A 19,488-nucleotide genomic window follows, 5' to 3' on the forward strand; every position below is an offset into this window, starting at 1 on the left:
ATGAAGCCCCAGAAGACAATGTGTCAATATCGCCTCTCCTCATTCTCCCAAATTAACTTTTCTGGTTAACTTTTGCTTTTGACAGTCAAACCTTAAGGGTCTCACCTTTGTTCTATTTTGTGAGGGAAAGTATTTGCTTTCTTATTCAGTGTTATCAGCTAGGAGAGATGATTTTCTGAGGCCAGGAACTTGAGGGAATGAGATAGGCAGTCAAAACATAGGATATTTTGGCAGTGTTAGGGTCATGGACAGATTCAACTGAGTGACTATAGGAAGATCTTTTCTTCTTTTTTTATTGCAACGTAAGTGCTTTACAATGTTGTGTTAGTTTCAGCTGTAAAACAAGGTGAATCAACTGTATGTCTATAGATCCCCTCCGTCGTGAGCCTCCCTCCCGCCCCACCCCACCTCACCCCCTAGGTCATCCCTGAGCACGAGCTGAGCTCCCTGTGTTATACAGCAGCTTCTCACCAGCTAGCTGTTTTACACACGATAGTGTGTATGTGTCAATGCCGCTTTCTGAGTTCGTCCCACCCTCTCCTCTGATACTGTGTCCACGAGTCCATTCTTCACATCTGCGTCTCTATCTGTGCCCTGTAAATAGGTACCATTTTTCTAGATTCCATATATATACATTCATGTGTGATATTTGTTTTTCTCTTTCTGCCTTTGTATGACAGAGGTTCATCCACCTCACTACAACTGATTCAGTTTTGTTTTTATGACTGAGTTATAGTCCTTTCTATCTATGTACCGCAACTTCTTTATCCATTCACCTGTTGATGGACATCTAGGTTGCTTCCATGTTCTGGCTATTGTACTAAGGGAACATCTTAAGGTCTCTTAAGGGGCCCTTAATCCATATGTACATCAAACCTTATCTGCAGACTAACTGAATGAAAGTAGAACCTCTGTTATATAAGGAGGGGAGTGTTGTGATTGTTCTGAGATTAAAGAAGGTTATATATCCTAAATATTAGAAGCCACAGATAGTTCAGACTTTTCACTTAAATTTGAGAGGAAAAGAGAGCCAGAGAGTGAAATGACTTGCCCTGAGTTCACACAGCCAGTCCAATGTTCCCAGTGCTCCAACACTAAAGAGACAAGCTGGGGAGGGGGGCTCAAAATTAGCTCACCGCAACAGGAAGTGACAAAAGTACTAAAACAGGAAGTTTCCAAGTAGAGCCTGGACCACCTGACATGCTTTTTAGTGTGTCTTTGCATCATCAGCCAGTGTGACTGATCAAAACCTGCGATTGTCAGCCTCAGTACTCCTTGCTCTGATGTTCTGCCCTTACCTGTACTGGGTGTCTTGGAATTTATCAGGAGAAGTGTACACAGAAGGATAAAGATGTCAAGTATAGCCTTATTTTCAAGTTTATTTAGAAATTAAGGAGAGTTGGGCCATAATCATTGAATTCTGACTCTGCTCCAGTGAATTCCCACTTATAGTCTGGCCCAGTGATGGATGTAGGGCTGCTGCTGTTTCATGCCCAGTGTCCTAGCTCTTCCTGATTCCCTGCCTTTGGCCTCCACCAGGGCCAGAGGAAGCTGCAAGAGAGGCACATGGCAAGCTTGAGGATACCTTTATTGGGGAGGAGAGGGTCTAAACAGAGTCCTGACAAATCTAGGCATAAATGCTCTAAGCTCAGGAAAGAGATGCAATAAATAGGTGGCAACTGGGGAGACCTCTCCACACAGCGAGAAAGGGCATGGTTTGTCTCAACAACCTCTGGTCTTGTTCATCCTCTTTGCTGTGTGAGCTGGGGTGTGGGGTTTGCTGCAAGCTGGGGGCTTGGAAGAGGAATTCTCAGGGCTCTAAAGAGTATCAGATCCGCCATCTTGCTTGTGAGAAAGTCTTGGTCTTGAGGTGTCTGAATTGCTGCCTAAGGGCTTATCTGAGGAAAGAAAAGGTTGAGGTGAGGCCAGTGCCAGATGAGGGACCCCAGAGCTCATGCCAACAGTCAGTTAGGAGCTTCAAGGTGTGCCCGTGAACATGAAGTCAAGCCCCTGGGGGACGGTCCTGTACCCGACCTGCCACTGTGAGTGCTGCCCCAGGGTCAGGCCCGCTGGCTTGCCCACCGGGCACTGTCATGCTCAGGGAGCACCCCACATTTCCAGCAGGGCTTGGGACTCCTGCGTGTCCTCACCCCCAGCATCCTTCTGACAGCCTCCAGCCGTGCCAGGACCCGGGGGGCCTCCTGTGGACACAGCATCTGTAGCTCTCCAGGTCTCATGTGAAGCAGCTGGCTCCCTGTCATGGACCCAAGGGTCCTCATGGTCCTGGAAACAAAAATAGCAGAAACTGTCAGTGGTGGGGTGGAAGGACCCAGCCCTGGATATCTGGGTGGAGAAGGGGCTGTTTGGGCTTGGAGGGCTGGGGTGACAGGAGAATTCACAGAGTGTCTGGAGGTCAGGGAGTAAGATAAACATACTGACTTAAACCAACTCCATAAACGCCTGGGGTTGAAGGGACAAGTGCCCTGGAAGAGACACTTGTGGAGGGGAGGGGGGCCCCAGTTGTTATCGGTGCCCTTTCCAAGGTAAAGCTGTGGGACTTGGCACTCACAGGGTGGAGAAGTTCTCTGCCTGTAGCCAGGCTGTGACCTCCTCAGGCCTTGAGCTAAGTCGAAGCATCGGAGCCTAGAACCAGGGGAAGTGGGAGTCAGAAGCCATCTCATCTCAGAGGCACCCACAGCCCCTCTCATCAGGGTCCCTTCTCTGGGCTTTCATCAAATCACGTGTCTCACTCCATGGTTTGCTTGTCCGACAAGCACAAGGCTTGTTCTCTGCTCTGGCGCCACAGTAAGCTCGGCAGACAGTAAGCACGTGATAATACTGATTCAGCTGAACCAGGGCCATCTCCTCCACTTGTCATAGAATCCTCCCTGCCCACACCTCTGATTCAGGCTTTATAGCTTCTGAAGTCTAGGCATGGTAGTACCCGAGTGGGTGACTCGCTCTGGCTCCTGGGGGCTCCCGACTCTAGGGGCTCCAGGATGTTGCTGGGGATGTAGCCACTCCGTCCTGTTGCATTCTTCACCAGCCACCACCTCTTGCTCTGGTCCAGAACCTGCCAGGGAGTCACTGTGTCAGTGACCCGAGCCTCTCTCCAGCCAGCCTTCCCCTCCCCCACCAGACTTTCTCTTTCTGGGCCCTTCCCAACCTTCCTTCACCTTCTCCAGGCCAATCCCTTCACCCCCCATGCTCCCAGTAGCTCCCATCAACCACCAGCCACCGCCTCCTTTTCTCAGCTCAAGTCCGTGCCTCACCTCCAGTACCTCTCCCTGGACCACCGTCAGTTCCTGTGGGTTCCTAGCTTCAAACTCATAGAGGACTTGCATTTTCAGGGCTGGCTTGACAGGTACAGGTCTGGAGGGCACAGGGTTGGGGCCATGGTTGTGTGTCTCCTCTTGAGCAAAGTGCGAGGTGCTCCTTAACCTAGGGCTTTCCCCCCTACCCCGCCAGAGACAGAGTCAGGGTGGCTGGAGAGTGGAGCCTCAGAGATCCGGCCCCTGTCTCAGCTCCAGATGTCTCCCCCTGGGAGTCTAGCAATGACTTTTGGGGTTTTCACAGAGCTGAGGGCAGATCACTGCTAGATGGGCTTGGGGTGTGGGTTTCTATAGGCAGAAAGGGTCTAGATGTTGGTGATTTCTCAAGACTCTTCTGGCAGTGGAGTCTTCTGTATCTGAGCACTCCTTTGAGCACTTCATACTCCGTCTCTGAGAAATCAGAGCTACGTGTGGGGAGTATTGAAAGAAGAGGGATTGGAAGCTAAGAAGGTAAAAAACTGCTTTTTCACCCAAAGTAGGGGAGAGATGTGTTTGTATGTGTTTGATTAAAAGAGAGCCTAGAGGTCAGTGAGGTGTAGAATCTGCAGATCCACAGGATCAGCCCGGTCCTTCCCTCCCCAGAACCACACGGTCCTGACAAAGCCCAGGGCATACCGGATGGAAGTAGGGTCCTGGTATCTTGGGATCTCCTGTAGGGGCAGAACAAAGTGAGAGCAGGACGTCAGATGCATGGTGGTGGAGAGCAGGGGTATGAGCCCACAGTCCCACCTGCACACGGCTGCCTCATATACGCTTGCCTGGCTGCTTTCCACACAGATCCCACCTACCACTTAGGTGTCCTGTGACCATGGCTGGACTGAGATGGTGGAAACTAGCCAGAGTCCAGGGCTTTGATTCGGGCTCTGTGCTAAGCTCCCCTTACCTGGTAGGAAGTTTCTGGAAGCTGCCAGCCATCATGGAATGTGGGTTGGTAGGGCAGGGGCTCGCTGCCTGTCCAGTTGGCCCTAGGAAAAGAACAAGGCTGAGTCCACTCTGTGCCAAACTGTGGGAAGTGAGAAGGCGGAGATGATAGCACCTGGCCTGGAGGAATCTTCTAGGTAATGGAGACAGTGGCCCATGTGCACCAGTGAAAGGCCCCAGGACACAGGAGCGAACAGATAAGCATGTCCAAATCCCACAGTGCAGGCATCTGTGGGCCAGCCTCACCTCTGCCCGTGAAAGTGCAGACATATCAACACCCTAAGAGATGAGTACTTTAACTCACTGCTGGGGGGTTTGAATGAAAGTGGCAGAACTGCAGTGTTGGGGCTGGAAGACACTCTTGGGGTCTAACCTGTTTCAGTTCCCCAGCAGCATATCTTTCTTTCTAGCTGGTTCGTGTGTGGACCTCCCCCTTGTGAACACCACAGAGCACCCTGGCTGGCTCTAGGGTGAGGGCTGGCACTTGCCTCTCAGCCTGCCCCTCACCCACTGCCCAGGACGCCAGAGGAGTTGCACTGCCTGTGGCCTCCAGGCTGCTCTGCTTGCCTGCCTGGGGAACGCAGAGTCCCCTCCTGAAGGAAGTCTCTCCCTGCCTCCCAGAGACAGATGTGAATGCTGCTTCTTTGCACTGTGCACACACACTCTGAATTGCACATGATTCTCACTTATCTGTGTTTCTTCCTATGTTGATCTCCTTGAAGGCTGTCTCCAGAGTATAGTGCACGAGGGACAGAGGAGGCCATGAAAGTGAAAGTCGCTGTCGTATCCGACTCTTTGAGACCCTATGGACTGACTATACAGTACATGGAATTCTCCAGGCCAGAATACTGGAGTGGGTAGCCTTTCCCTTCTCCAGGGGATCTTTCCAAGCCAGGGATCAAAGTCAGGTCTCCCAAATTGCAGGTGGAGTCTTTACCAGCTGAGCCAAAAGGGAACCCCTAATAAATATGTATTCAATGGGGACAAATTATTCCCTCTTCTGAATCTTCTTTATTGGCTCCTTTTCTTTCTTTCCTTTCTTGATGTGGACCCTTTAAAAAACCTTTATTGACTTTGTTTTATTGCTTCTGTTTTATATTTTGATTTTTTGACCGGGAGGCAAATGGGATCTTAGCCTCCGGACCAGAGATAGAACCCTCTCCTCCGTGCATCAGAAGGTGAAGTCTTAACCACTGGACTGCAAGGGAAGTCCCCATTGGCTCCTTTTCTTTGCCTTAAAAACATGCTCAAGTCTTCCCTTGACTTTGTTACTATGCTTTTTCAGATGCCATCCTATTACCTTATCTATCAAATTTTTTGAGGATGTGTCCATATGCCGCCCTGCCTACGTTTTCTTACCTCTGGATCTTTCTTTATTCCTTACCACATAACTTTTACCTCTGCCATTACTCTGTTGAAACTAGTTCTTCTAAAGCCCTGATAATTTCTGATTACCAAATCCAAATGGCCTTGTATGATCTGTATCCTTCTATTCTGTTACCACAGAATTTAGTGTCATTTATAGTTTTGGGTCAATTTGCTTCAATTCAAATAGTTTGAATAAAATTTGCCTGAAATTTAACTCTTTTGAAGGTTTTTACATCTCTTTAGTTAATTCTGTTCTCTGTGTTTCTTTCATTTCATTCATTCATTAATTTTTGGTTGTTTTAAGAAATGAGAAAACATTTCAGGGCACACCTGACTTTAATCTTATATTTAAAATGATAAGCAGAAACAGAAAATAGAATAGAGGTTCCCAGGGGCTGGGGAAAGAAAGGAATGGGTAAAGAGTTTTGTTTGGTTGTTTAATGGGTATACAGTTCCCATTTGAGATGCTGAAAAAGTTCTGGAAATGAATAGGGGTGATGGTTGCTCAATATTGTTAATGTACTTAATGGCATTGACTTATACACTTAAAATAATTAAAATAAATTTTATCCTATGTATATTCTACCACAATAAAATAAGTAGATTATGTTAAGTTATATTTTGTGTCTTTAGATGAAATGGACACAGAAGTCCTTTAATAGGGCTGAACTGAAAAACAAAACAAAACTGCTCATTAGGCAAAAAGACTCCTAGAACCATTGGCTTTTCCCCCAGTTGAGTTCTCTTTCTAAAACCCTTTTCTCTCTTGGTTTTCATGCTTCTGCTTTTTTGTTTCTCCTTATTAACTCTCTGGAATTTCTCTTTGCCTCCTTTACCTCCTTATCCCTGTTTGTTTTCCCACCTCAAAGTTTTCCCAGGCCTGTCTCTCGCAGGGAGAGCAGGCCATGCTTATTAAAGTGAGCTCTGCTTGCTTTACTGCAGTGCTTACCTCCAGGGGTCCCTACTGTTATGTCTGTACTGACTGTTCTCAGATCCTCGTAGCCAGGTTAGACCTCTCCTTGCAGGGCCAGGCCACCCAGTCTCTGCGGACACCTCAGCTCAGGGTCACATCCCACCTCCACTCCACCTGCTCCCATCAGCGTGGCCTTGCTGCCCGACTGCCTGTGTCACCCTTCCACCCGCATGAAGTATCTCTTCTCTTAGCTCCTCTGCCAGTTGGTTGCAAATCTTATTGATGTTACATTTGCAGCATCTCTTAAGTCAGTAATTGTTAAAATCTGGGCTGCACTGAGACAAAGTTTTCACTTCGTCCTTGACAAAAATGAGAAAAATTTTAGTAGAAGGTTGCCAGTGCTCCTTTCTTGGGAAGAATTGTTCTATTTTCTGAGATAATGCTTTCCTGCAATGGTGGGTGATGGTAAGTGTGTTGGTTTTTTTTTTTTTTCCATTGTGCTTAGCTTAATTAAAAGTTGGGAACTCCAGGTAGATTTCCCCGATTTGTTTTGAGATATTTCATAGAGTAGAGGTTTCCAGGAGCTGGGGAGTGGAGGAATGGGTATAGTTTTAACGGGTATAGAATTCATTTTAAAATACAACGTAGAGCTTGTCACCTCCTTCCCTACAGCCCCACGTTGCTTGCCTCCAATTCATTCAGGCCTTATTGTCACTTACTGGCTGGTGGTCCAGGCTGGCCCCAGCTCTTTCCAGAGGTTATTCTCTGATGGGCTTAGACAGGACTGTAGCAGCTCGATGGCCTTGGTGGTGAGGAGGGGTGAGATCACTTGGGCTGCTAGACCAGACTCAGGGCACTGGGTCTGGATCTGGGGAAGGATGAAAGGTGTCAGGAAGCCTGGGCTTCTTCGGGGCTAGGCAGGAGTGGGAAAGGGCTCGGGGTCCCTGGCTTCCTACTTTGCCCCAGGCCTGCTCCTTCCTGCCCTCACTCGTGTCCTTGGCCCCAACCCCAGCGCACCTAGTCTGCTGAGAGGTACTTGCTGTGCACAGTGGGGTAGTGTCTTGGGGTCAAGGAAGCGGGTGTGCTGGGGGTGGGCAAGGAGCAGACCTGTACCTCCCTCTGCCCCCTCCCTCCCACCCTGGCCTGTCTCATCTTAACTTCAGCATGTCCCTCTGTACCACCCTGTCCCCCGCTACCCCCACCACCCCTGCCCTGACTCACGGAGTCCAGAATTTTGAAGATGATATGTACAAACTCAGGGGCACTTGTATCCTGCAGCCTGAGGGCCAGCCTTCCCTGAGGACACAGGGTGAAGCCTGTCACCAGCCTTCCTCCCACCCTGCCTTCACCAGGACCCCAGGGCTCCATAACTGTTCTGGGCCTTGGTGGGGAGCCTGACATGCTCCCAAAGTAACCCAAGAGTAGGGAGGGCCGGTTCCAGGGGGAGAAGCTGGAGCAGCATGGGATGTCCATGGAGATAAGAGAGAACAGGATTGCTGGGGGGCGGGAGAGGGGAGGGAGAGGAGGGGATTGCTGAGGTGGGGGAGGGCAGGGAGGGGGCGAGAAGAGCTGGGGAACTTGTGGGGAGTCACATACCAGGAGGTTGAAGCTGTACTTGATCTTCTGGAAGCAGTCGATGTAATGTGCCTCTGTTATCTCTATAGCAAGAAGCGGGTAGATGGCGGGTCATGTATCATCCCAAGACTTCCCCCCTCCCCCAAACCCCAACTCCTCTCCCCTGGCCCTCCTACTCACCTCCCTTATTCTTTTTCTTTTTCTTCCTGCGACTCTTCTTCTTCCGACTGCTCTTTGACTGGGTCTCATCCAGCTTCCCCACAAACAGCTCGATGTCCCTTAGGACGTGGTCTAGCACCTCCTGGGCCCCAAACAACCCCTGGCTGAGTGGGCAGTTAGACTTGCCCTGGAACTCCCAACCCTGCCCTCCTCCACCACAAGCCTGAGCCTCAGGCCCAGCCCAGGGCCTGACCAAGCCTCTGTGTCCCCTCTCAGGCCAGGCCCTGCCTTGGTCAACCTGGGACCTGGCTCCTTGAGGTGAGGGAGACAACTGGTATCCTCCCTTTGGCTAGTCTGCAAAAGCCTCAACAAGCCCAAGGCAGTCTGCAGTTACCTTATCCCATTTTGGGTCCTCGGGGGATGGGGACCTCCTTGAAGGAGACAGCACGAAGGTGCTGGACTCTCTGACGCTGGTGCGGTGTGGCAGGGGCCGTGGAGATGGTGGTGGGGTGTCTGCAGAGGAAGGGGACCCTGGTCCAGAACTTCTTTGATGGGAACCTTTCCTCCCACTGGCCCCCATGCCCAAACTTACCATGCTCTGGGCTCATCAAGTAGTTCTGTTCCGGAGGGGTTCCCCACGCCAGAGGAGGTGCCTGCTCCTTAGGGAACGGCCTTTCCAGAGGAGGCCCCCTCCATCGGTCCTGGTCTGAGTGAAGGGCTCCAAACCGGGGCCTGTGGAGCGCATGACAGGGACACAGCTTTGACTGGGTTCTTGGGGCAGAGGCTCTGCCTACACTTCTGCCCCAGGACGCAGTGGGTACCACTGCCCCTCTCCAGGAGCCCCACCAGCTCTGCTCCCTGGTCTCCATCCAAACCCTTCCCTGACTCTCCCTGCGTCATCAGCCTGCCCTCTGGGGCCAGTTGGTCCCCCTGTCAGTCTCTGAGGATAGTCCCCTGGGCCCAGCACCAGCCCCTTCGCCCATTTGTGCCCTGCTTCCAGCCTCGCCACTCCGCAGGTCAATGTCTGTGTTATTGGGCCACAGTCCCCTGAGGTCCCCCAGGTGTGCGGCAGAGTCTAGCCCACCCAGACCTGAGCTCTAGGGTTCTGCAGGTGGGCCTACCTTTGCTCTAGCTCCTCCTCCAGAGCCTTCTCCAGGCTGGTCTTCAGTCGCTCTGCCTGGAGGAAGCAGCAATCAGACAGGCTTGGGGGATGGGGGAGGGGAGGGGTTAGGTGGGGGGTGGTGATGGTTGTTAGATCTCACCCCCACTTCCTGGCACTGGAAAAGCAGAGTGCTGGTGCCTCGCAGGCCCGAATCCTGCACGGTGATGGACAGGACAGAGCTGTAGGAGCCGGTGTTGAGCGCCACTTCCATGACCTTGATGCTGTCCAGGCGGTAGGACTCTAGCTCCTCCTGGGCCGAGCAGAGAGGCTGGCTGTGAGGTCACCGAGAGCCCGACAGGCCCCTAGAAACTCCTGACCTGGGTTGCTCCACCCTTCCAAGGGCTTGGGATGGGGTGTCCTTTCCCCTGACCCCTGTGCCTCTGTCTCCTGTTTCTTCCTAGTCCTGGGTATGTATTGTGTGGGGGGAGGGATGGCTGCTGTGTGGGGCATGGTGAGATGGTGTTCATGCCCCGGGGCTTCCTTTCCCACAGCCCAGATTAGCTATGACCCCTTGCAGGGAATGGCGGGAGGCTGACCTTGGTCTCGATGTCCAGCAGTTGGAGCCAGCCATCCCTGACCTGCAGGAGCAAGTCCTGGCTCCACACCCGGCCCTGAGCGTCCATCTCCTGCAGCTTCTGCAGAGCATCCTTGGGCTCCTGGACTCTCTGTGTCCCCAGCTTACATGTCATCAGGTGCTGATGGGACAGGAGGAGATGGACTGGGAGAAGGTTTGGAGAGGGGGCTCACAGGTGGGGATGGACAGGGGTGCGGGTGGGGGAAGGGCAGCAGAAGGGGAAGACATGTCCCTGGCCTCCTCACTGGGGAGGCCCCAGCAATCTCCATAAAGCAGCCTTCAATGTGAGGGCTGGAGGCAGTCGGGCAAGGTGGGGACTGATGGGCTGTAGGAGGGGGTTTAGAACTCTGGAGGAAGGACAGGAATGGCATGTAACAGTCTCAGTTCAGTTCAGTTCAGTCGCTCAGTCATGTCCGACTCTCCGTGACCCCATGAATCACAGCACGCCAGGCCTCCCTGTCCATCACCAACTCCCGGAGTTCACTCAAACTCATGTAACAGTCTAGATGGTGGTAAATGTGGGGAGGGAGCGTGGGCTTCAGCTATCCAACAAATCAGTCTCAACTTCTGCAGGTAGGTTACAGGATGCTCCAATTCTGTCCCCTACTTTTCTTTGCTCTCTTTGAGAATCACCCACCCAGCCTGGTCCATCTCTTCCCTGACCTAGCCTTCCTGTCTCCATGCCTTTGCTCCTGCTGCTCCCCACGCCCAGAATGCGTGTCCCCCTTCTGATAACCCATTACCTCCCAGTCTCCCAGGAATAAGGCAAGCCCGCTGCCCTTCTCCCTGGTTCTTTCTCAGAGAGCTCCATACTGACCTCAGTCTCTGCTTAGGCCCTTGTCCCCTGCTAGTCTGATCACTACAGCGGGGTTTTGCTGTCTCCCTCCTCCAGGGTACCCTCGCTGCTACCATCCATGTTCAAAAGTCACACTCCTGCTCCTTGTGCTGCCCCCAAGACCCTTGCTGGGAGGATGCCATCTGCCTCCTGCCTCTTGGCCCCACTGCCCTGTCCTCTGCATAGCTCCCAGCTCTTCTTCAAGTTCACTCGGCCAGCATATTCAGGAGCCCTGATATCATGAGCAAATGCCCCGGCACCCTGAACACGCCTCCCCTGCTCTTGCCTCCTAGACCTAAACAAAGCCAGTTCCCAATCCTCATTCCCTCCGTGAAGCCCAGGGATCTTAGTCCCAGCTCAGCTGACTGGGGAAGCCTGACTTCTTCCAGACGGTTGCTCCAGCATCCCCCCCTGACTTTACTCGGGGTGACTGCTAAATCTACTGCTGCCTGGGGGTGGTTTCTACCCAGACCTTCAGCCTGATGCAGTGTCTGCTCTTCCCTGACACACTCTTCCAGTCTGAGCTTTCACGTGGTGTCAACAGCTATCCTGGCAACTAGATCTGGCAGTGCCAGTGTCATTCTCTCAGGCAGTGCCAGAGCCTCCATTCCAGGCTCCAAGCCGCGCACAGGAAGCTCAAGCCCAGATGGCTCCCCTCTCAGACAGTGGTCCTTTCAAGTCCCTGCACAAGGAACGCTGGCTGACCTCACACATTCTGTCCTCCAGCTGTACCAGATCCTGGGCAAACAGCAATTTCTTGGGGCAGGGGATGAGCTGAGAGACATAAAGGGGTGGGATGGAGTGGTGGCAGATGACTCCCGGCCCATCCCTTTGCTACTTGGGGATGGGATGCCCACTGGCTTAGCTTCCCCTGCCCATGCCCAGCTGCCCCGTCCTCCTCCCCTGCACTTAGCAAACGCTCAGGTAGGCTTGCTGGACCTGAGTCCACCTGCTCTGGCCGGGTCAGGCCAGTTGCTTCTGTGGCAGACTTATCTCAGATATCTGCTTTTGTCGGGGGGGGGGCACATAGGAGAACTTGGCTTGAATCAGGAAATTGTATGGGGCCATAGGGTTACTCACCTCCACCCTGTGCTGCAGGTGGGTGGGCTCTAAGGCGATATTCTGCAAGTACTCCTTCCGGTGCACTGCCATGGCATGAAGCAAGGGGGTGAGGGCAGAAGAAGGAGTTGAGACAGGCACGATTATAGGGGGTGGTCAGTGTGGGGAGGGAGAGCCTGGAGGCAGGGGGTTCAGGGGTACCCAGAGGTAGAGAAGGGGACCACTTACAGTAAATGGCTCTGCTGCTTGGCCGGGACATGCTGCTGCTGCTGAGATGACTCCCTAAAACCCAAACTGAGCAGAAGAGACAGCGATCAGGGCTGGGGAGAGGGATGAGCAGGCAGAGCTGGGTGGGAGAGCCACTGTCGCAGCCCATCCCTGACCTGGGTCTGGGGCTCAGACCACGGGTCTTTTCTGGATCCGTCTACAGCTCTGCCCTCTGCAAGGAGCCCTCCATCTTGGCTGGGCCTCGGAGGCCCCCAGGCAGGCCCTCAACTTCCCATTATTTGGCCAATAACGCTCATCCTGATGGCCCCAGGGAAGCTGTGTGGACAGGCACCCAGGACCAGATCCCATCCTGGGCCCAAGTGTGAAAGGTGCTGGATGGGTGTGCCTGGCTTCTGGAGGGGAGGCATGAGGGTCAGCAGCCTTCCCTGTCACAGCAAGCCTCTTGTCCAAGCCTGTTTCAACTCTGCAAATTGGGAGAAGGCCAGTGTTGGCTCTTATGCTGGGGAGTCACTCAGGAGGGGTGTACGTATGTGTATATGCACACACATATGTTTGCACGTTTAGGATGGAGCTCTGTAGCATGTGTTAGTGACTTGCACTTCCCTAAATGTCTTATAAATCTGCTCTCTTTGCCTTTCCATACTCTGAACCCTCTGCCCAAAGCCCCTCCCCACCCAACCCTGTAAATTCCAGCTCAAGGGAATAGATGTTTTTTCCAAAGAAGACATACAGATGCCCAACAGGCACATAAAAAGATGTTTAACATCACTAATTCTTAGAGAAATGCAAGTCAAAAATCACAATAAGCTATCATCTCACACCTGTCAGAATGGCTATTACCAAAAAGGCAAGAAATAAGAAATGTTGGTAAAGAAGGAAAGGGAATCCTTGTGCATAAGTAAAATGTAATGTAAAGTGGTGCAGCCACTGTGTAAAATAGTATGGAGACTCCTCAAAAAATGAAGAATAGAACTAACATATGATCCAGCAATCCCACTTCTGGTTATTTATCTAAAGAATATGAAAACATTCATTGAAAAAGATATCCACTCCCCTATATTCATCATGGGGGCTTCCCAGGGGGCGCATTGGTAAAGAATCTACCTGTCAGTGCAGGAGTCCCAAGAGATGAGGGTTGATCTCTGGGTGGGGAAGATCCCCTGGAGAAGGAAATGGCAACCCACTCCAGTATTCTTCCCTGGAGAATCCCATGGACAGAGGAGCCTGGGGGGCTACGATCTATGGGGTCCCAAAGAGCTGGTTGTGACTGAGCACACTGACAGGCGTGTTCATCCTGGCCTTTACAATAGCCAAAATATGGAAACAACTAAGTGCCCATTCACACGTGAATGGATAAAGAAGATGTAGTACATACAAAGGAGGATTAGTCAGCCATAAAAAAGATGAAATCTTGTCATTTGCAAGAACATGCATGGACCTTGAGGGTGTTCCGCTAAATGAAATAAGACAGAAGAAAGACAAATATCGTATGACTCCACACTTATGTAGAATAAAAGAAATAAAACAAATGAATAGACCAAACCAAATGAAAATAGAGATAATAGATACAGAGAACAGAGTCGAGGTTACCACAGGGGAAGGGGCAGGAGGGAAGGTGAAATGAGTTAAGGGGATCAGCTGTGTGATGACGGACAAAGTAACTTTTGATGGTGAGCACGTTATAGTGTGTACAGAATGAGAAATATAATGTTGTACACGTGCAACTTACACAGCGTCATAAAACAAGGTTAACACAATAAAAAAAAAGTTAAAATAAATATATTACAGTTTAAGGATCACCTCCTTAAAGAAGCCCTCCATGATCACCCCACTCTACCCTGCCCATCTTCCTAATGCCACACGTAGTTAGAAGTTCCTCTCTACCAACAGCACCACCCTGGTTAGTGCTGTGAGCCTAGTGTCAAGTGCCTTAGGAACTTTATGTCATTTAATTTTCCCTACCAACACTTATGCTTCCCTGGTGGTTTAGGTAAAGAATCTGCCTGCAATGTGGGAGACCTGGGTTCGATCCCTGGGTTGCGAAGATCTCCTGGAGGAGGGCATGGCAACCCACTCTAGTATTCTTGCCTGGAGAATCCCCACGGACAGAGGACCCTGACTGGCTACAGTCCATAAGGGTCGCAAAGAGTCAGACATGACTGAGTGACTAAGCACAGCACAGCACCATCACTTATACTTCCTTGATCCTGTGCGCTGAGTGCTGTTCTACAGATGTTACACCCAACAACTCATTGAATCCTCAAAACAACCTTGCTGGGTGGGGACTGTTATTACCCCTTTGACCAGATGAGGATGATGTGGCGGTTCAAAGAGGATAACAGGTCTGAGATCACAAGTAAATATTTTATAGAGAATGAACTCAGCTGGGTCTGACTATAAGATCCATGCTTTAACTGTTTATGTATGTGCCTCTGTCACGGGCCTGTGCCCTCCTGAGAGTGGACTTATGTTGCCCCCGCTGTTCCCCCAGTGCCTTCCTAGCATAGAGGGAGTCTAAAATATATACGTATATTGAAATGGAATGGAGGTAAATGATATGTGTGGGGGTGTGGCAGGAGTTCGCTGAGCGTGTGGGTCAGGGTGTGTGTTGATTTAATGATGTGTGTATGCATCATGGATAGGTGTCAGTTCTGCGGGTGTCCTTGCATTTCTGTGATGCATCTGAGTTGTACAGAAACCCTGGAATATCCTGGGCAAAGTATCAGAGAGCAGCCCACGCCCCTGTAACTAGGACTGCTATGAAAATAGCGGAAGATCTGATAAGATGACTCAGTGTTGGGGAAATGAGTTGCTAGTAAACAAGGGGTTGTGTAATGGGTCTGTGTTTTCCACGTTTGAAAGGATCCCTTTCCTCTCCAAAGGTAAGGGGTTCTAAAAGCCTGCCCCTCCTCTCCCCAGCTGCACCCCACAGGCTGCAACACTCCCTGCTTCTAGATCCAGAAGATAAAAGAGAGAAAGTGAACTTTGTTTCTGTTAGCACCCCTCCCTACCTGCCAGTCCCTTCACACAGGATGGTCCCTGTGGGTCTTACTGCAGCAAAACAGAAATGAGTGAGCAGCCTGTGGCACAAACCAGCCAAACAGGCCGACAAGAGTTAAACAACCTTGGTTATTCTTTAGCTGTTACTAGTAACAAACACTTGTAGCTGGACTTGTCCTTCACAAGGCTGATTACTCTCTGACTCCATATAGATTATACTCAGCACCTGGCATTCTTCTCCCCCTCCACTCTCTTGTAGCATTCTGCATTTCAGAGAGAAGGTCAGGGACTGATAACTTCGAGAACACAAGACCCGGTTGCTGAGTTGCCTGATGGCAACTGTGGCCGTTTTGAAATGTTGCAAATGAAAAAGAAAATGCAAGACCTTCAAGAGGATATAAAACCTCTCCCTATTCCCAAGAAAGGGGGGCAGAGTTCTTGAGGCGCTAGCCTGCTGTGTTTCCCTTTTGCCTGGCAAAAATAATAAAGCTATTCTTTTCTACTTCCTCCAAACTCTGTCTCCTTATTTCTATCTGGCATCGGTAGACAGGGAGCCAGGATTTTGGCAACAGTCTCTCTTGGCAGGTCCAAGCAATATCTACTGCTCCTCATCGCAACAACGAGGTGGGGTGGGGATGGGGGATGAAAGGTAGGGGGTGGAGGAACGGGGGCTGACTTTGGTCTGTCTTGCCCCTGGGAAGGCGGGGATCTGTGGCAGCCCAGTTTCCCCAGTTATCCCCCAAGTTTAGGGAGTTGAAGAAGGGAAGAAGTTCATGTCTGCATCATGGCCCCTGGAGAGAAGCAGCCCAGAGGTGCTGCTGGAGCCCTGCCTGTCCCCCTCTCTGCTCCCTGGCCCAGTAGCCTTTGGCTGAGTCTCAAGCCCTCCTTAGGGCCACCACATCGACCCTAAGGGCACCCCGGGCACAGGTGGACTGGAGACCCTGGCCTGGGAAGCCACTGAGCTGTCCCCACTATGTCGGGACCTCCTGCGGCTTGGCTGGGCCCCGATCTTCCCGAGGGCCAGGCCCTTACCTGGGCTCCAGTAAGGCCTGGAGGCTGGTGCCCCCAAAGGGTCAAGTGGCTGAGCTGGTGCTGGTGGTGGACAGACGGTGGCTTCTCTGCTAGTGGCGCAGTCCCAGGCAGGAGCCCTGAGGTCAGGTGAGCCCTGAAGCAGGCTGGTCTTATGGTGCGGAGGCCAGGAGGCAGCCACACCTGTGCTCTTTGGACTCTTGGTGGGTGGGGCAGCCTCCAAGGCTACCACCTGCCCAGTGCCAGAACCCAGGCCTGTGGCCGTGCCTGCGCCGACAGGTGTCCCTAGCTTAGACAGAGTCCCTTGCTTCCAGGCTTCCTGCTTGACTTGCCTCTGCCGTTAGTGTAACCCTCTTCCCTCTGCCTGTGGGTGCCTCCCCTGAGGCCCCAGGTCAGCATCAGGCACTGGGGCGGGGAGCAGGAGAGGGCACCCCAGGCACGGGTGGGCGGAAGTGGACCCAGGTTTGGGGGAAGTATGGGCTGGCATGTGTGCCTGTGTGTTCTGCCCATGGGGGTGTGTGGTCATGGGTGCCCAAGTGGTGCCTGTGAGCAGGATGTGGGGCTCATAAGAGTTGATGGGGGCTGGGAGCTGGGACCACTATGGGCATTAGGTGGAGAACTGAGATTTCTTCCCAGCAGGCCCACCTCATCCTGCCTTTTCTTCTTTCCCCTCTGACACAGCAGGGAGCCCTTCCCTCACCATTCTCGCTCTTCCACTCTTTCCTCCCCACCCGACCCCATGCCCTCAGACTTCTGGTTGAGCCTGGGCGGCTTCAACAGAGATGGGAAACTGAGACGCCCCTCTGTCCCTGTTTGCGATCCAGTCCTCATGCTTCATGATATTTAAAAACCTTCCCTGGCATCCAGGCTGCCTGCCCTCTGGGGGTTCACAGTCTAACACGGAGGTAGGACAGAAGCAGGGCGTGAGGCAGGAGGGGAGAGTCTGTCAGTTCAGTCGCTCAGTCGTGTCCGACTCTGTGACTGCATGGACTGCAGCACGCCAGGCCTCCCTGTCCATCACCAACTCCCGGAGTTCACTCAAACTCACGTCTGTTGAGTCGGTGATGCCATCCAGCCATCTCATCCTCTGTCATCCCCTTCTCCTTCCGCCTTCGATCTTTCCCAGCATCAGGGTCTTTTCAAATGAGTCAGTTCTTCACATCAGGTGGCCAAAGTATTGGAGCTTCAGCATTAGTCCTTCCAGTGAATATTCAGGACTGATTTCCTTAGGATGGGCTGGTTGGATCTCCTTGCCGTCCAAGGGACTCTCAAGAGTCTTCTCCAACACCACAGTTCAAAATCATCAATTCTTTGGCACTCAGCTTTCTTTATAGTTTAACTCTCACATCCATACATGACCACTGGAAAAACCATAGCTTTGACTAGACAGACCTTTGTCAGCAAAGTAATGTCTCTGCTTTTTAATACGCTGTCTAGGTTGGTCATCATGGCATCTGGTCCCACCACTTCATGGGAAATAGATGGAAAAACAGTGGAAACAGTGTCAGACTTTGTTTTTTTGGGCTCCAAAATCACTGCAGATGCTGATTGCAGCCATGAAATTAAAAGACGCTTACTCCTTGAAAGGAAAGTTATGATCAACCTTGACAATATATTAAAAAGCAGAGACATTATTTGCCAACAAAGGTCCGTCTAGTCAAGGCTATGGTTTTACCCGTGGTCATGTGTGGATGTGAGTGTTGAACTGTGAAGAAAGCTGATCGCCGAAGAATTGATGCTTTTGAACTGTGGTGTTGGAGAAGACTCTTGAGAGTCCCTTGTACCGCAAGGAGATCCAACCAGTCCATTCTAAGGGAGATCGATCCTGGGTGTTCATTGGAAGGACTGATGCTAACACTGAAACTGCAATACTTTGGCCACCTCATGCGACGAGTTGACTCACTGGAAAAGACTCTGATGCTGGGAAGGGTTGGGGGCGGGAGGAGAAGGGGACGACCAAGAATGAGATGGCTGGATGGCATCATCGACTCAACAGACATGAGTTTGAGTGAACTCCGGGAGTTGGTGATGGACAGGGAGGCCTGGCATGCTGTGATTCATGGGGTCACGGAGAGTCGGACACGACTGAGTGACTGAACTCTGAACTCTAGGTTGGTCATAGTTTTTCTTCCAAGGAGCAAGCATCTTTTAATTTCATGGCTTCAGTGACCATCTGCAGTGATTTTGGAGCCCAAGAAAATAAAGTCTGACACTGTTTTCTTTGTTTCCCTATCTATTTGCCATGAAGTGATGGGACAGGATGCCATAATCTTTGTTTTCTGAACGTTGAGTTTTAAGCCAACTTTTTTTCACTCTCCTCTTTCACTTTCATCAAGAGGCTCTTTAGTTCTTCTTCGCTTTCTGCCATAAGGGTAGTGTCATCTGCGTATCTGAGGTTATTGATATTTCTTCTGGCAATCTTGATTCCAGCTTGTGCTAAATCCAGCCCAGCATTTCACGTGATGTACTCTGCATATAAGTTAAATAAGCAGGACAACAATATGCAACCTTGATGTACTCCTTTCCTAATTTGGAAACAGTCTTCGTTCCATGTCTGGTTCTAAATGTTGCTTCTTGACCTGCATACAGAGTTCTCAGGAGGCAGGTCAGGTGGTCTGATAGTCCCATCTCTTTAAGAATTTTTCAGTTTGTTGTGATCCACACAGTCAAAGGCTTTGACGTAGTCAATAAAGCAAAAGTAGATGTTTTTCTGAAATGCTCTTGCTTTTTTGATGATCTAGCAGATGGTGGCAGTTTGATCTCTGGTTCCTCTGCTTTTTCTAAAACCAGCTTGAACATCTGGAAGTTCCCAGTTCACGTATTGCTGAAGCCTGGCTTGGAGAATTTTGAGCATGACTTTGCTAGCATGTGAGATGAATGCAATTGTGCGGTAGTTTGAACATTCTTTGGCATTGCCTTTCTTTGGGATTGGAATGAAAAATGACCTTTTCCAGTCCCGTGGGCCACTGCTGAGTTTTCCATATTTGCTGGCATACTGAGTACAGCACTTTCACAGCATCATCTTTTAGGATTTGAAATAGCTCAACTGGAATTCCATCACCTCCACTAGCTTTGTTCATAGTGATGCTTCCTAACGCCTGCTTGACTTTGCATTCCAGGATGGCTGGCTCTGGGGAGGGAGCGTGAAGGAGGAGAAGTTTCCACACAGTAGGAAACTGTCTCACAGGTGTGTCTATGGGGAGTTTTGGAATCTCAGAAGGCAACATAACTGGGAGAAAAAAAACCAAAACCCACAGAATACACGCTTAACTGCAACTGTGGAAAAGAGAAGTTTCCTGTGAAAGGCTCTAACTAACTGCCTAACGCACAGCC

At 51.0% G+C, this 19,488-nt stretch overlaps 1 protein-coding gene across 2 annotated transcripts; it reads right to left on the minus strand.

Annotated features, from left to right (window-relative positions):
* Window positions 1-1,373: 1,373 nt before the first annotated feature.
* EPS8L3 (EPS8 signaling adaptor L3) lies at window positions 1,374-16,482 on the minus strand. Of its 2 annotated transcripts, none has more exons than XM_055402522.2 (19): window positions 16,159-16,482; window positions 12,127-12,192; window positions 11,920-11,984; window positions 9,967-10,125; window positions 9,531-9,680; window positions 9,390-9,445; window positions 8,861-9,000; window positions 8,663-8,781; window positions 8,290-8,410; window positions 8,131-8,192; window positions 7,756-7,830; window positions 7,254-7,402; window positions 4,216-4,297; window positions 3,948-3,982; window positions 3,273-3,372; window positions 2,945-3,073; window positions 2,570-2,643; window positions 2,151-2,283; window positions 1,374-1,898 (listed from the first exon to the last, which is right to left on the minus strand). In XM_055402522.2, the coding sequence occupies exons 2-19, from the start codon at window positions 12,155-12,157 to the stop codon at window positions 1,887-1,889; spliced, it is 1,692 nt and encodes a 563-aa protein (XP_055258497.1). In that variant the 5' UTR covers window positions 12,158-12,192; window positions 16,159-16,482; the 3' UTR covers window positions 1,374-1,886. The 2 variants fall into 2 exon arrangements, with proteins under 2 accessions (XP_055258497.1, XP_055258496.1); XM_055402521.2 differs by having other exon boundaries at window positions 3,273-3,456.
* Between the last annotated feature and the right edge of the window lie 3,006 nt (window positions 16,483-19,488).

Source organism: Moschus berezovskii, chromosome 4, assembly GCF_049115385.1.
Source record: "Moschus berezovskii isolate FMDL1 chromosome 4, NW_MosBer_1.0, whole genome shotgun sequence".
NCBI lineage: Eukaryota > Metazoa > Chordata > Mammalia > Artiodactyla > Moschidae > Moschus > Moschus berezovskii.

Coding starts and splice junctions, on each gene's coding strand:
- EPS8L3 (XM_055402521.2), bottom strand. CDS start 12,157: ATGTCCCGGCCAAGCAGCAGAGCCATTTACT. Junction 9,446..9,530: donor TCCAGTGCCAGGAAGTGGGG/GTGAGATCTAAC, acceptor TGCTTCCTCCAG/GCAGAGCGACTGAAGACCAG. Junction 7,403..7,755: donor TCTTCAAAATTCTGGACTCC/GTGAGTCAGGGC, acceptor ATCCTTCCCCAG/ATCCAGACCCAGTGCCCTGA.